Source organism: Notolabrus celidotus, chromosome 15, assembly GCF_009762535.1.
Source record: "Notolabrus celidotus isolate fNotCel1 chromosome 15, fNotCel1.pri, whole genome shotgun sequence".
NCBI classification, from domain to species: Eukaryota; Metazoa; Chordata; class Actinopteri; order Labriformes; family Labridae; genus Notolabrus; species Notolabrus celidotus.
The window spans coordinates 2,501,770-2,514,148 of record NC_048286.1 but is presented as its reverse complement, the minus strand read 5'-3'; the positions used below and the strand labels follow the sequence as shown (position 1 = coordinate 2,514,148).

The 12,379-nt window shown below is 40.0% G+C and overlaps 1 protein-coding gene across 2 annotated transcripts in view; it reads right to left on the bottom strand.

Annotated features, from left to right (window-relative positions):
- Positions 1 to 10,732, bottom strand: part of LOC117826229 (cadherin-6-like) — an 86,793-nt gene extending 76,061 nt beyond the window's left edge. For both annotated transcript variants that reach the window (XM_034702156.1, XM_034702155.1), the window contains exon 1: positions 10,507 to 10,732. In XM_034702156.1, coding sequence (XP_034558047.1) covers positions 10,507 to 10,725 — 219 coding nt within the window. In that variant the 5' untranslated portion in view covers positions 10,726 to 10,732. The remainder of the gene's footprint in view (positions 1 to 10,506) is intronic.
- Between the last annotated feature and the right edge of the window lie 1,647 nt (positions 10,733 to 12,379).

The window sequence follows — 12,379 nt, the reverse complement described above, 5'->3', positions numbered from 1 at the left end:
TTATTTATAAAGCACTTTTCATACAGTGACATTGTAACACAAAGTGCTGTACGTAAAAAAAACTTCAAATAGAATACATTAAAAAATATGAATATATAAATATAAAAATAAAAAGAACCCCCCATCCTAATCCCAACCCCAGTCCCGACCCCAAACCCACCCCACAATCCTAAGGTTAAAAACACAATATATGCAATAATAATAATAATAATAATAATAATAATAATAATAATAATAATAATAAAAATAAATGAATAAATGAAAAATATAAAAGAAGTTTCTGAACGAACTGAAGAAACGCTCTCATGATATCTTAATGAAGAAACACTGGAGGAAACAAGATGTTAAAACTCAACACAGGAAATTAAACTCACCAAAATAAAATACATTTCTAAGATAATAAAACACTAAAATATTAAACCATTAAAAGAAAATAAGATGCTATACTTCAAATAAATAAATAAATAAATAAATAAATAAATATAGAGTGACAAAAAATGTAACTACATAATAAATAAATGAATAAATAAATACATTCATAAAATAAAATAGATAAATAAAAAGTTACTAACATTTGAACAAGATAAGAAATAAATGAATAAATTAATTAATTAATGAATGGATGAATAAATGAATGAATAAATAAATAAATAAATGAATGAATAAATAAATAAATGAATGAATGAATGAATGAATGAATGAATGAATAAATAAATAAATAAATAAATAAATGAATGGATGAATGAATGAATGAATAAATGAATGAATGAATGAATGAATAAATGAATGAATGAATGAATAAATGAATGAATAAATAAATAAATGAATAATGAATAAATAAATAAATGAATGAATGAATGAATAAATGAATACATAAATTAATTAATTAATGGATGAATGAATGAATGAATGAATAAATAAATGAATGAATGAATAAATGAATGAATGAATGAATAAATGAATGAATGAATGAATAAATAAATAAATGAATGAATGAATAAATACATAAATAAAGACTGACAACAAATTTAACTAGATAATAAATGAATAAATAAATTCATAAAATAAAATAGATAAATAAAAAGTTACTAACATTTGAACAAGATAAGAAATAAATTAATAAATTAATAAATTAATGAATGGATGAATGAATGAATGAATGAATAAATAAATAAATAAATAAATAAAGTAAGTAAGGTGAAATAAAACTGTTATAATAATAAAACTCAGTTAAAACTGAGACTAAAAAGGTTGTTCTTGAGTTTGCTTTTAAAAATATTTCTGCTCTGTGCAGTCTTTACATCACAGCCTCCTCTTCCTACAGCATAGGTAAATAGATGAAGGTGTTCTTCAGTTTCTTTACAAAGTCATACCACCAACTAGAGGCCTGGCATGCACTCTGCAGCAGTTCCAGTTGTTTTTACGGATCGTGTGCACACACGTTTTCACATGTGAAGACTTTTTTGAATGCAAAGGAGAGACACATCAACCTCCTGTACTAACCCTTCATTTTACTCCAGTTAAAACCTTGTGAACGTTGTACACTGAAGAGACACAGTTTGTAAAGTTTACAGCCCATTGTGCAGTTCCTCGTGCATTAACCCAGCATCAATAAATGGTTTAGTTAAACATCAGTGCAAAGACTCAACACATAGAGTCTGGGTTTATTCAGGGTGAGGGACGTCCACTTTAAAAGCAGCCTCAACATGTTGAAACCATCCCCAGCTTACAGCAACAAAGCCATGACTCACACATAATCACAGAAAATCATGTAATGTAATCTCCCAAACACAGTTTTTCTGATGTGATTACTGCAGAATGAAACAGACGTTTAGAGAAATGGACTCTGTCCTGATTGGTCCTCAGACTGAGGTATAAAATCCCTCAGTGTCTATCTATACTGCCCACATCTCAGCTGGCATCAGATCTCTCACAGACAGCTTTTGAGCACTCTTCTGCTGCAGCACAAAGTGAAGTATTGGGTTCATCATGTTGGTCTGTTTTATCTATTATTGAGCCTCTGAAACATCAATAACGTCTCTATTTACTGCTGCCTTTCTGTGTCAAATCTGCAGCTTCAGGCGACAGCGAGGAAACGACTGAATGTGCGTCAGCTGTTTGTCTGAGAATCAAGACTCAGCTCATGTCTTCACTTTTTCACTTTTCTTTCCCCTTTGCTCGTCAGTGTACTTTGTGTATCCGCTGCCCCTCACGTCTCCTTCCAGCTGACTTCTTCTTCTTGTCTCTCTCATGCTGTTCTTTTGTTCTTCCTGTCCTCCTCCTCCTCTCAACTTTCCTCTAACAACACCTTTTCTGTTCATATTCTTCACAGTACAAAACCTGTTTCCTTTGCTCCCCCCTCCCCCTCTCTATGCCCTCCTTCCCCTCGTCTCCCCCCCTCCCCCCTCCTTTTGATCCTCTCTGCCTTTTCTCTCCAGCGGTGTTCAGTCTGATTTGATCTGTCAGTCTGCGGGGCTGCTACACCTCCGTGCTTCCTCCTAACACGAGCTGACGAAGCCTGCGGACGTTTCTCCACAGCTTCTCAGAGCTCAGACATTTTCTGGAGTCCGTATGTGTCCCACAGCTCTGATTCTGACACCAGATCTCCACCGGACCTCCGCCAGACCGCTGTCTCTCACTGATTCAGCACCACCTTCATGCTCACAGCAGAAACACGTTTAAATGATACCACAGGAAGAGTTCTTCTGATTGTTGCTTTTATAACTTTTACTGAAAACCCTGCAGCACAGAGCAGATCCAGGGATTCATATCTCTGGACTGTGTGTGATTGAATTTATGTAACATCAGGGATCATATATCAATGTTTAAATTAGAGTTCTGCTACAGGAGCGGTCTGTCAGTGCAGGTCTGTATCAATATATTTGCACATTATATTATTGAGCAATTTCAAACCCTTCTTCTGCCTTTGATCTGTCCAACCTGAGCTTTAAGGTCTGTACGTTCATGAATCATTACAAGTCAGAAAGATATTATAAAGGAATCAATGATAATTTAACAAATCTGAAAGCTCCTGAGAGTAGTTTTTATCTGGTTATGAAACAGACTACATCTCTCTATGGCCTGTTCCTGGTTGTAATGCAGCACTCCCACCAGACGGGGGCTGCAGCATGTCTGAAGAAGACGCATCAGTTTTCTATGATACGGCAGTAGGGCTGAGATTCTGACCCTGGTGGAGTTAGGATGATGTATCCCTGGGATGAGCAGCACCTTGCCCCGCTGCTGGCTAACACAAACAGACGGGGGCGTGGGACAGCACCATATACTTTATAAATAATGGATGTAGTATCTGTGACGTCACCCATCTGTTCCTGAGCGCTGTTTTGAAGCCAATCGTCGGTGGGAGCCATATTGGAAATGCTGAACTCATCCAAACTTAGTGTGAGGTAAAGAGGCGGGGTTTTAGCCTCCTAGCCAACAGCTATGTGTTCCCGCCTGTCAGTCAAGTCCATAGACTGTATATAAAATTGACGTCATCTCGCTCGGCTCAAAGTGAGGCCACTACAAAAACTGCTCCCCCTAGTGGCTGGCTGCAGTATAGGTCAAAAACTCTGTCTCCCTCATTCATTTGAATGGGGCTGCAGTCAAACTTTAAAAAATAAATACACGTGGTACGAATGTTTCTCACATCCGTATGCTGTGGTGATATGTAGTTATTATTTGACTGTTTTTTGTTCAAGGCCTCTTTTTTCTGCAAAGTTTCTTTTTCGTTAGTTATTAGAGTTTAAAAAACGCGTATTTACATCTGGGTTTACTTTGATTGACAGCTGCCGTAGAGAGAAACTCTGTAGGACCTCGGGACAGTACGCTGTAGGGTGGAGCTTGTTACCGTGGAAACACACAAATTCCCTACTGCGCAGACTCTGGCTGCAGAAAATGTACAAGATGGCAGCGTTCTGGAACGGGATATTTAGGCTTCAAAACCGTTCAATGGGAAAAGGAGGAGCGACGCTGTCCATTATATATACAGTCAAGTATGGTCAAGTCAGTTATGTCCTTATTTAGGCACAAACTCATATTCTTACTATCTTCTGAACCGACACGTTAGAAAATAATTCACCCCCCTGTACAGTGTGTGCAAAAGCTGTAGACCCAAGCTGTTTTTTGAACCAGGCTGTAAACATGTTTATTTCTGCTGTAAAGATCATCTTCTTTGAATGGGTGTGTATGTGGTTTCCTGTGTTTCTGCAGCCAGCCTCAAGTGGACGTTCGAGGAACTGCAGTTTTAAACACTTCTGCATTGGCCTCATATTTTTAGACCGGAGGTTTATTTATTTATTTATTCAATTTATTTGTAAAGGGACCATGTACAATATTTAACATAAATGTCACCATCTGATGCATTGTACCAGAGTTAGCTTAAAGCTAATTTACATCTGCAGTCCCTTGGCAGGTCACAATTAAAACATCACATTGTAAAAACACTTGCTTGCACACACACAAGCGCACGCGCACACGCACACACACACACACACACACACACACACACACACACACACAATCAAACAAACAAACAAACAAACAGTATGTATATCAAGTTAAAAGTATCAAATCAGTGGTTGCAGTGTTGAGTGTCCTTTAGCAGACTTTTCAGTTTGGTTTTGAAGCTGCTGAGAGATTCACTGTTCTTAATGTCCTCAGGTAAGGTGTTCCACTGAGTTGTGGCTTTCACAGAAAAAGCTGACTGCCCAAAGGCAGTACGGCGAAAGGGCACATTGCAATTTCTGAACGAAGAGATTCTTGTTGATTAAACGGAGTCCACTGACCGAAAGTTGATAAATTGACGCAGCGGAGGCGGGGCCAAGCCATTTAAAATCTTATACACAAGACACACATTTGAATACAATTTAAAATTCCCAGGTTGCCGCCTGGACGGGACTGGATGGGATGGGTTCAAGTTCATTCAGCTGAAAACTCCACGAGTTCTTAGTTGAGTACATTTTTTAGAGTTGTCATAATATTTATATACTTTTAAGAGCAGTTGAACAGATTCAAAAGATATCACAGTGACATCACACTAAGCAGAAATATACACGCTGTGTTTCTGCTGCAGAGGAATCCATCCTGAACTGGCTTTGTGCTCCGAGTGACACACAAATCAAAAACTGTTCATAGTCCAAATATCCTCTGGAGTGTTAGAAAGTGCATCTCTTTATGTCTGGTACTTACTTATTTGGATGGACATGTTGGTGTGTTTATTTTAAAAAGCTGATGAAGGGGCACCATTGGCCCAGAGGTTTAAGCACGTGCCTCACAGAGGCTAGCAGTCGTGGGTTCGGCTCTCAGCCTCTGTGCTGCATGTCTTCCCCTACTCAATCAATCAATCAATCAATCAATCAATCAATCAATCAATCAATCAATCAATCAATCAATCAATCAATCAATCAATCAATCAATCAATCAATCAATCAATCTTTATTTGTATAGCGCCAAATCACAACAAACGTTATCTCAAGACGCTTTTACAAACATAGGAGGTCTAGACCACTCTATATTAAATTATGAACAGAGACCCAACACCAAGACAGGATAAGACTCAGTCTGACCCCACCTTAATCCATCATGAGCATTGCACATCGCAGTATTTAGCTAGTTACAGCGGCTAGGAAAAACTTCCTTTAACAGGCAGAAACCTCAGGCAGAACCAGACTCATGTTAGACAGCTCTACTCCTGTCTCTCTTCAGCTGTCCTATCTAATAAAAGCCACAATGCCCAAAAATTCAATTTTAAAAAACTGATGAAGACATGTCAAACTTCTTTTATATTTTACTGTGGTCCTGGTTTATCCACTCAGATGACCTTTGTTTCTACAGACACTTGGGTGATGAAACAAATACAGTTTGACTTTGTTAGCTCTCCTTGTGCAGATGTTTCTCTCACAGACGTGGAGCTTGATAAAAAGCATGATGCTCCTGTTCTTTCACGTGAGAGGAGGATGTCAAACACGAAGCGACTGCAGGTCGACTGTCCTGACTGAAGATTCACAAACCGCATCAGGACAGAAGAAATCTTCAGCAGCAGAGGATTCTTACAGCCACCAGATCCTTGTCCGGTCTGTCTCTGATCCGTTACAGCACTGGATCTGATCGGTTTCTATTCTAGTCAATGTGTTAACTTCCACTGGATCTGCTCTGTTGTGTTCCGGCTGCGTCTCTGATCCGACAGATCAGAGTCCTCCAGATCAGATACACAAGACTTCTATTTTTGCTGGATGCCGGAGCACGACGCATCAATCTCAACAGAGCAGATGGAGTGGGACAGGAAGTCAGTTTTCACCAAAACAAAATGAAAACATTTTCAGAATAAAACACTCTGTGTTATCACCAGATCGTATTTCACTTAACTACAACAACAAACCAAAGTCATGATGAGCGGAGCCAGGCCTGGAGTCAACAGGTCAGAGGTTTTCAGAGGACCAGAAAGACAACATGGATGAGGAGAGGAGGAGGAGAATCCTTGATTCAGTGATTAACATGGGAAAACCTCGGTCACATGACTCCAGCTGTCCGGAGGTCCTGCTCCGTGCTGCGTTCTGAAAACACACCCAGTGGGTGTTGACATACGAGAGAGCACGGAGCCAGACCGCAGCGGATCAGAGACAGACCTGACACGGATTTGGGGAAATCCCGTGTTAGAGTCCAAGAGCTCCCTGATATCAGCAGTACAGACATGTATTAATGCTTTTTTAGTCCGTATTGTTCCTGTGATCCACCTCGGTGTCACTGCAGCATATCTGAATCCCGCAGCAGCCCCCCTGCAGAGAGAGCAGTGTGCTGACGGAGCTGGTTTCTCTCTGTGTTTACCTCCATCATGAGGAGGTGCTGTTTGTTTCAGAGCTGACTTTGTTTTGTGCTGCTGTCAGACAGCAGGCTTCACACAGAGCAGCACAACACCTCGCGGCATCTGGCTGCTGATCAAACAGCAGCCCGGCTCTCATCACGCCGCGCTGTGTGCTAACTTCACTAATGGGCCCGAGTGCGAAACCGCTCCTGATGTTACACGCAGCAGCCGCCAACGTCAGGAGAATCCCCACATAACCTCTGTTATCTCTGCACAGGGTGGGCTTATATTACACACCTTATTATAAGAGCAATTACACAGCTTTAATGTTCGGCTTCAGCAGCTCGCCCTCGCTCGCCGCACCTTTACCCACTGTTCTTTCAAAATATTGATCGGTTTGAAAACAGACTGTTTCCTGAACTCACACAGAGGCTGCTCTCCCTTTGATGTCACACCCAGGCATGGAGCCTCAGACTCCTTTTTACGTTTTATTTCTAATGATATTACTTCTAAAAATAAAGGTAAATTATTTATACCTCATTTATATTTATACTCAAGGCCTTCAAGTCTCCAAGGACCCACCAGTTAGGATCCTGTGCAACGTTCTTCTCTTTAGGAGTCTGTTGGACAATGTCACACTACCTGCATTCGTATTCTTACATTCCTGGCACACAGGTAAGATGAAGGTAAGCTTGTGAAGTCTGACCGGTGTACAGGAAGTTCTGTGACAGATATTACATTGTGAAGATCAAAAACTTTTGAGCCTGTTGCAATTTTTTTCCCCACAAAATCTGTGTTATTAAACGACGTGTTGGGCCGTATTTTGTATTCCTGTTTGTCATAGTCATGTGAAATAATGCTGCACCCTTTTCAGGAAGTGTGTCAACATCAGATCATCACCCTCCATGTGATAACTGAGAAGGTAATAAAAGGTAATAAAAAAAACTGAACTGAATGTTATGAAGACAAAATATTCATCACTCTTATTTTTAATCCATCAGTAGACTTAAGGTGCATTTGGACCAAGAGTTCCAGGGTCTTTTAGCCCCCAGAACTACTTTCCCCTGAACTAAAAGGTTCCTGTGCCCCCATTGTTGTCTGTGTTTCGACCGCAGGCTGAAGTCCAGGGTGGATTGTTTAAATCAGGCCAGTGACGTATGGAGAAAAAAAAAAAAATGCACTACACCATCAGACCAGTAGAGGGCAGTAAAACAAAGAGGAATGCCATTCATCACAGATGACACCATAAAAGCAGACGGACAGGCAGGTATCATTATGAGCAACACAACAGTTAGCCTGTTAGCATGAAGAGACTCAGCTGGCGCTGTTTTAGATGGTGCTATATTTCATCACAGATGGATTCACTGAATCAACACGTGAGAGGAGATAAGCGCGAGTAGCAAAGACGTTTCAACACGCCTTTAAAATCCTTTTGAACTCAAAAAGCCGTGGTAGAGATCGACCGGTGTTTTGGTTTAAACAGCGACCCTGTTAACTGGAGACTTTCAGCCGGATGCATCCCTCAAAAACGTCTTTAGACGATCATTAAATATCTGATGAGGATATTTTGAAATCTTGATAAACACTAAACTAGTTTGCATTCCCAGGAACTCCCTCTGTGTTTCAACAGCTGTGTAAACTCCACAAACACTGACACGTTCAGCTGAAGGTCTCCAGTTTACAGGGTCACTTTTAAAACCGTAACACCGGGAGAGACGCATTCACGGTGGGCTGAGAGAAGACTACTGTTACAAGCTGCTAAATCAAGAGAATCACAGCTTCTTCTTTTGAAAAGTACTCACACATACAAAAAAGATAGAACAAATAAAAACTAATGAAAGAAAGAGAAATCAAGTGAATCACAGATGTGTGTGATGTTATTGTGGATAAAAACACTGCGGTTAATCTACCAATCAGACACGTTCAGCATTGCAGGCCCTGCCCCCCGAAAGTCCTGGGACCTTTGAAAAGTACTTTACCCCCTAGCAGGGGCTTCATAGGGGGGAGATTAACTACCCCTGAACTAAATTTAGACCCTGGGTCCACCAGTCGAAATGCACCTAGTTCAAGGGTAAAGTCCCTCTGGTTGAAAAACGCCTTCTGAGCAGACACAGGTGGAACTCTAGCTGGTCACCTTTTATCTGTACTGACATTCTAACAGAAATCACAGCTGCACAAAACACTGAGGGAACATTTTCTTGCAACAGCAGTGTTTATTTAACAACAGAAAGCAGCCATCTGTGTTCTTGTCTTCTCTCAGGAAGCTTCTTTTAAACCACTAAATGTATCTTTAACGTTTATACAATGTTCACTGACTCCTCGTAAATCAGAGCTACATCTGTCCGTGGATTCCTCCTGGTGAACAGATCAGTTATAGCCTGATGAACCCTGTCCTTAGAGGTCCCAGTTTACTTTCGACTAGGGATGTAAATTTTAAGTATTTCCTGTGATCGATCTTTGGAAATGTTAACAATCAATTATCGATTAATCAATACAAAAACATTGAGTTTTCTAACATCAAAAACAAGGCCACATGCGTTACGTGAAGCCCCTGTTGTGTGTTTTATTGTGAAAGGAAAAGAAAGCAAGAGCAATGTGTAAAAAACCCTTTAGATTCTACTGGAAAAGGAATGTACCAAATACAGGTAGTGGTCTGGAAGTGATGGAGTGAGTGGTTTGTTTTGGCGGAGGGACACAGCAATCCTGCCAATCACAGGTCATTTGGATGTGTCCTTTCAAAATAAAAGCCAAATGAGATTTGAAAAAATAGAGATAATTCTGGATATTTTCAATCAAAGAATATGAACAAATCTCAGTTTCCACCGAGTCATTCTGAACAGACTAATTATGGAGTGCTATTCAGTGGAAACTGATATTTTGCTCATAATCTCACTTTGAATTTATCCCATATCTTTGTAATATGCTACATTGCCAGTTTTTTTAAATTTATAAATTCCAAATCAGATATAGCTGTGATTGGCAGGAACACATTTTGAGTTGATTTCTTATCAATCTGAGTCTAAATATTTTAGTGGACACATGGTTGTTAATGTCACATACAGTATACCCTGGCTGTTGCACATTTTCATATTACAGACGCCTTTTATTTTGAAAATCCATAAACCATTCACTCGATCACTTCCAATATTTGGTAAATTCCTTTCCCTTTAGTATCTGCTGTTTGTAAAAACATTTTCTTAAATGTGAGTTTGTGTTCTTGGTAAAAGTGTTTAATGTCATTTTGTTTAATAAAATGTCAAAATGTTTTCCTAAATACAAATTTGTCTCCAGCTTTGTAAAACACTTCCCAGCCACCGTAGTATTTAGATAGTGAGCTTCTGCGCCAATGTAATGGGATGTGAAATAACACCTGTAGTATTACACCACTGCTCATTCTCATGACAGCTTCTCATTCAATACAGAAACGTCCCCCTGAGCATGATGTCACAGGAACATCGCCGCTGTGCTGATTTGGTAAATATGACTGAAGCATGTTGATGTGAGAGCTCTTAATAATGAGAGAGTACATTTGTAAAGATCTTTGGTGGTTGATCATCTATCTGTGTTTTATCTGCAGACACTGAAGTCATTTACAGAAAGAGTAAATAATGAATCAGTTCAGCACAAATTCAGAAGCTTTAAGAAAAGATGAAAAGATATAACCGGAGAGTCTTTGAGTGATCCTGTCGCCGTGTCAGCGCTCTTACCTTGCCGATGTACTGGTAGTCGCTGCCCGTGTACTCCTCCTGCAGGAAAAACTGGTTCCACATCCAGCCTCGCCTTGATCGTCGGAGCAGCTTCTCTCCTGTGATCTCTGTGTCAGATCCCTCTCTTCGTTCTGACTCTATCCTCCGTCCGCTCAGAGACAAAGCATCCACGGACAGGCCCAGGCAGAGCCACAGCACAACCTGTAAAGTAGTCCTCATGTTTCTGACGCACAGGTCACCAATCTGTATCTTCCAGCCGGATCACCTGGAGTCTGGAGTCATAGTCCCTCAGGGTTTGACTGACAGGTGAAAGGTTCTGCAAAGAGAGAGGAGCAGAGATGAGACATGGCCAAATTTAAACATGTCAGCTCCAGATTCTCTCAGACAGCGCTCTGAGCGAAGTTTATGGTTTCTTGGCACCTCAAATGTTTGATGTAGGAGTGCAGAGGTTTTTTCATCTGATTGATTTGTAAATGTATGCAGATGGAGTCATGATAAACAGAAAGAAAACTGCAGAAGCACACAGCTTCTTTATGCTCAGATACAGAAGGTCATTTGATTTTTGGAGCCTCATGTCTGATGCATTTTAAGAAGATTTGTCCAAAAGGAGTGTTGTTGTGCATCCATTATTTCTTTCATTTATTAAATATGAAGACCAACGAGAGCTAGCGTGCTTCAATGGTCCGAGAAATTTCCATCAGAGAAATGTGCCTCAAATTCAGAGCAATGCAAATTCAGACACACATTTGGTGATTCTCCACAGAGAGATCCAAAACCGAGAAAAGTCAGAGCCATCCTGCAATACATATCAGGCAAAACTTTAAAAACAAGCGCCTTACACGAACACATCAAACAACATAGGGACACTGAACACATTTGAAACAAGTGAGACGGGACCTCTAATCCATGCAGTTTAGTTGTATGAAGGATTCAGAGTGTGTTCCTGCTTCGACAGCTAGTCTAATGAGATCGATATTAATTATTATCAGGATAAATATCAAATTATTATTTCATTTAAATTTAAAGTCAGATTTTTGCTCCTGAGTGAGAGTTAAGGAAACCAGACAGTTTGTTAGTTTGTATCTGGATTTAGTTTTCTGATGAGCTTCTTGAATCCATCATTTCTGACGGTGCTAACAGGAAGCAGGTCTTTAATGTAAGATGAGATTTTTGTGAAGTTTTAGTTTGTATTTAATGAAGTGTATGAAGTTAATAGTTAATGCAGAGTTGACTCAGTGTCAGACTAACGACTCTGCTTTGAGCTGCTAGGTTTTGAGTCTTCTTCAGAGTCGCTGTTGCTTGTTTCAGCTGTGTTTACATTCAGCTCCAAACGTCTTTAAGCCCCGCCTACCTCTCACCATGCGACATGATTGGCTGTTCAATGCAGTTTTCTTCTTCTGTCTAATGTTGGGTGGCAGCTAGCATTTAAGGCTCATTAGCATCCCCCATTCCAGTGGTTGGGAGGTGTAATTACATGTTTATTTATATCAACGTTTTAAAGAACATTTGTCATTTACATATTGAGAAAAATTCTATCACAATAATTATAGTTATCAAATTATCGCTCAGCCCTATCACACACAATTAACACACACCTGCTACACAGACACGCTCTCTCTTATTCACTCTCTTTGCCTCATTCATTCATGCATCTTCTTGTTAGTTCATGCACACCCACCAAAACACACACACGTGGCTGCTTAATGCACAGCACAGGCTCAGTAAGAGACGGCAGAGGCTTCAGCCCTGTTTACATTTCCACTTCAAGGCTTTGTAACATCTGGGCTTCAGTGTGGCTTCATCACGCATTAAACCTCATAACATTCAAGGTGGAGCTGTTTCACTCTCAAGATGAGAGCTGTGAAGGATCAGA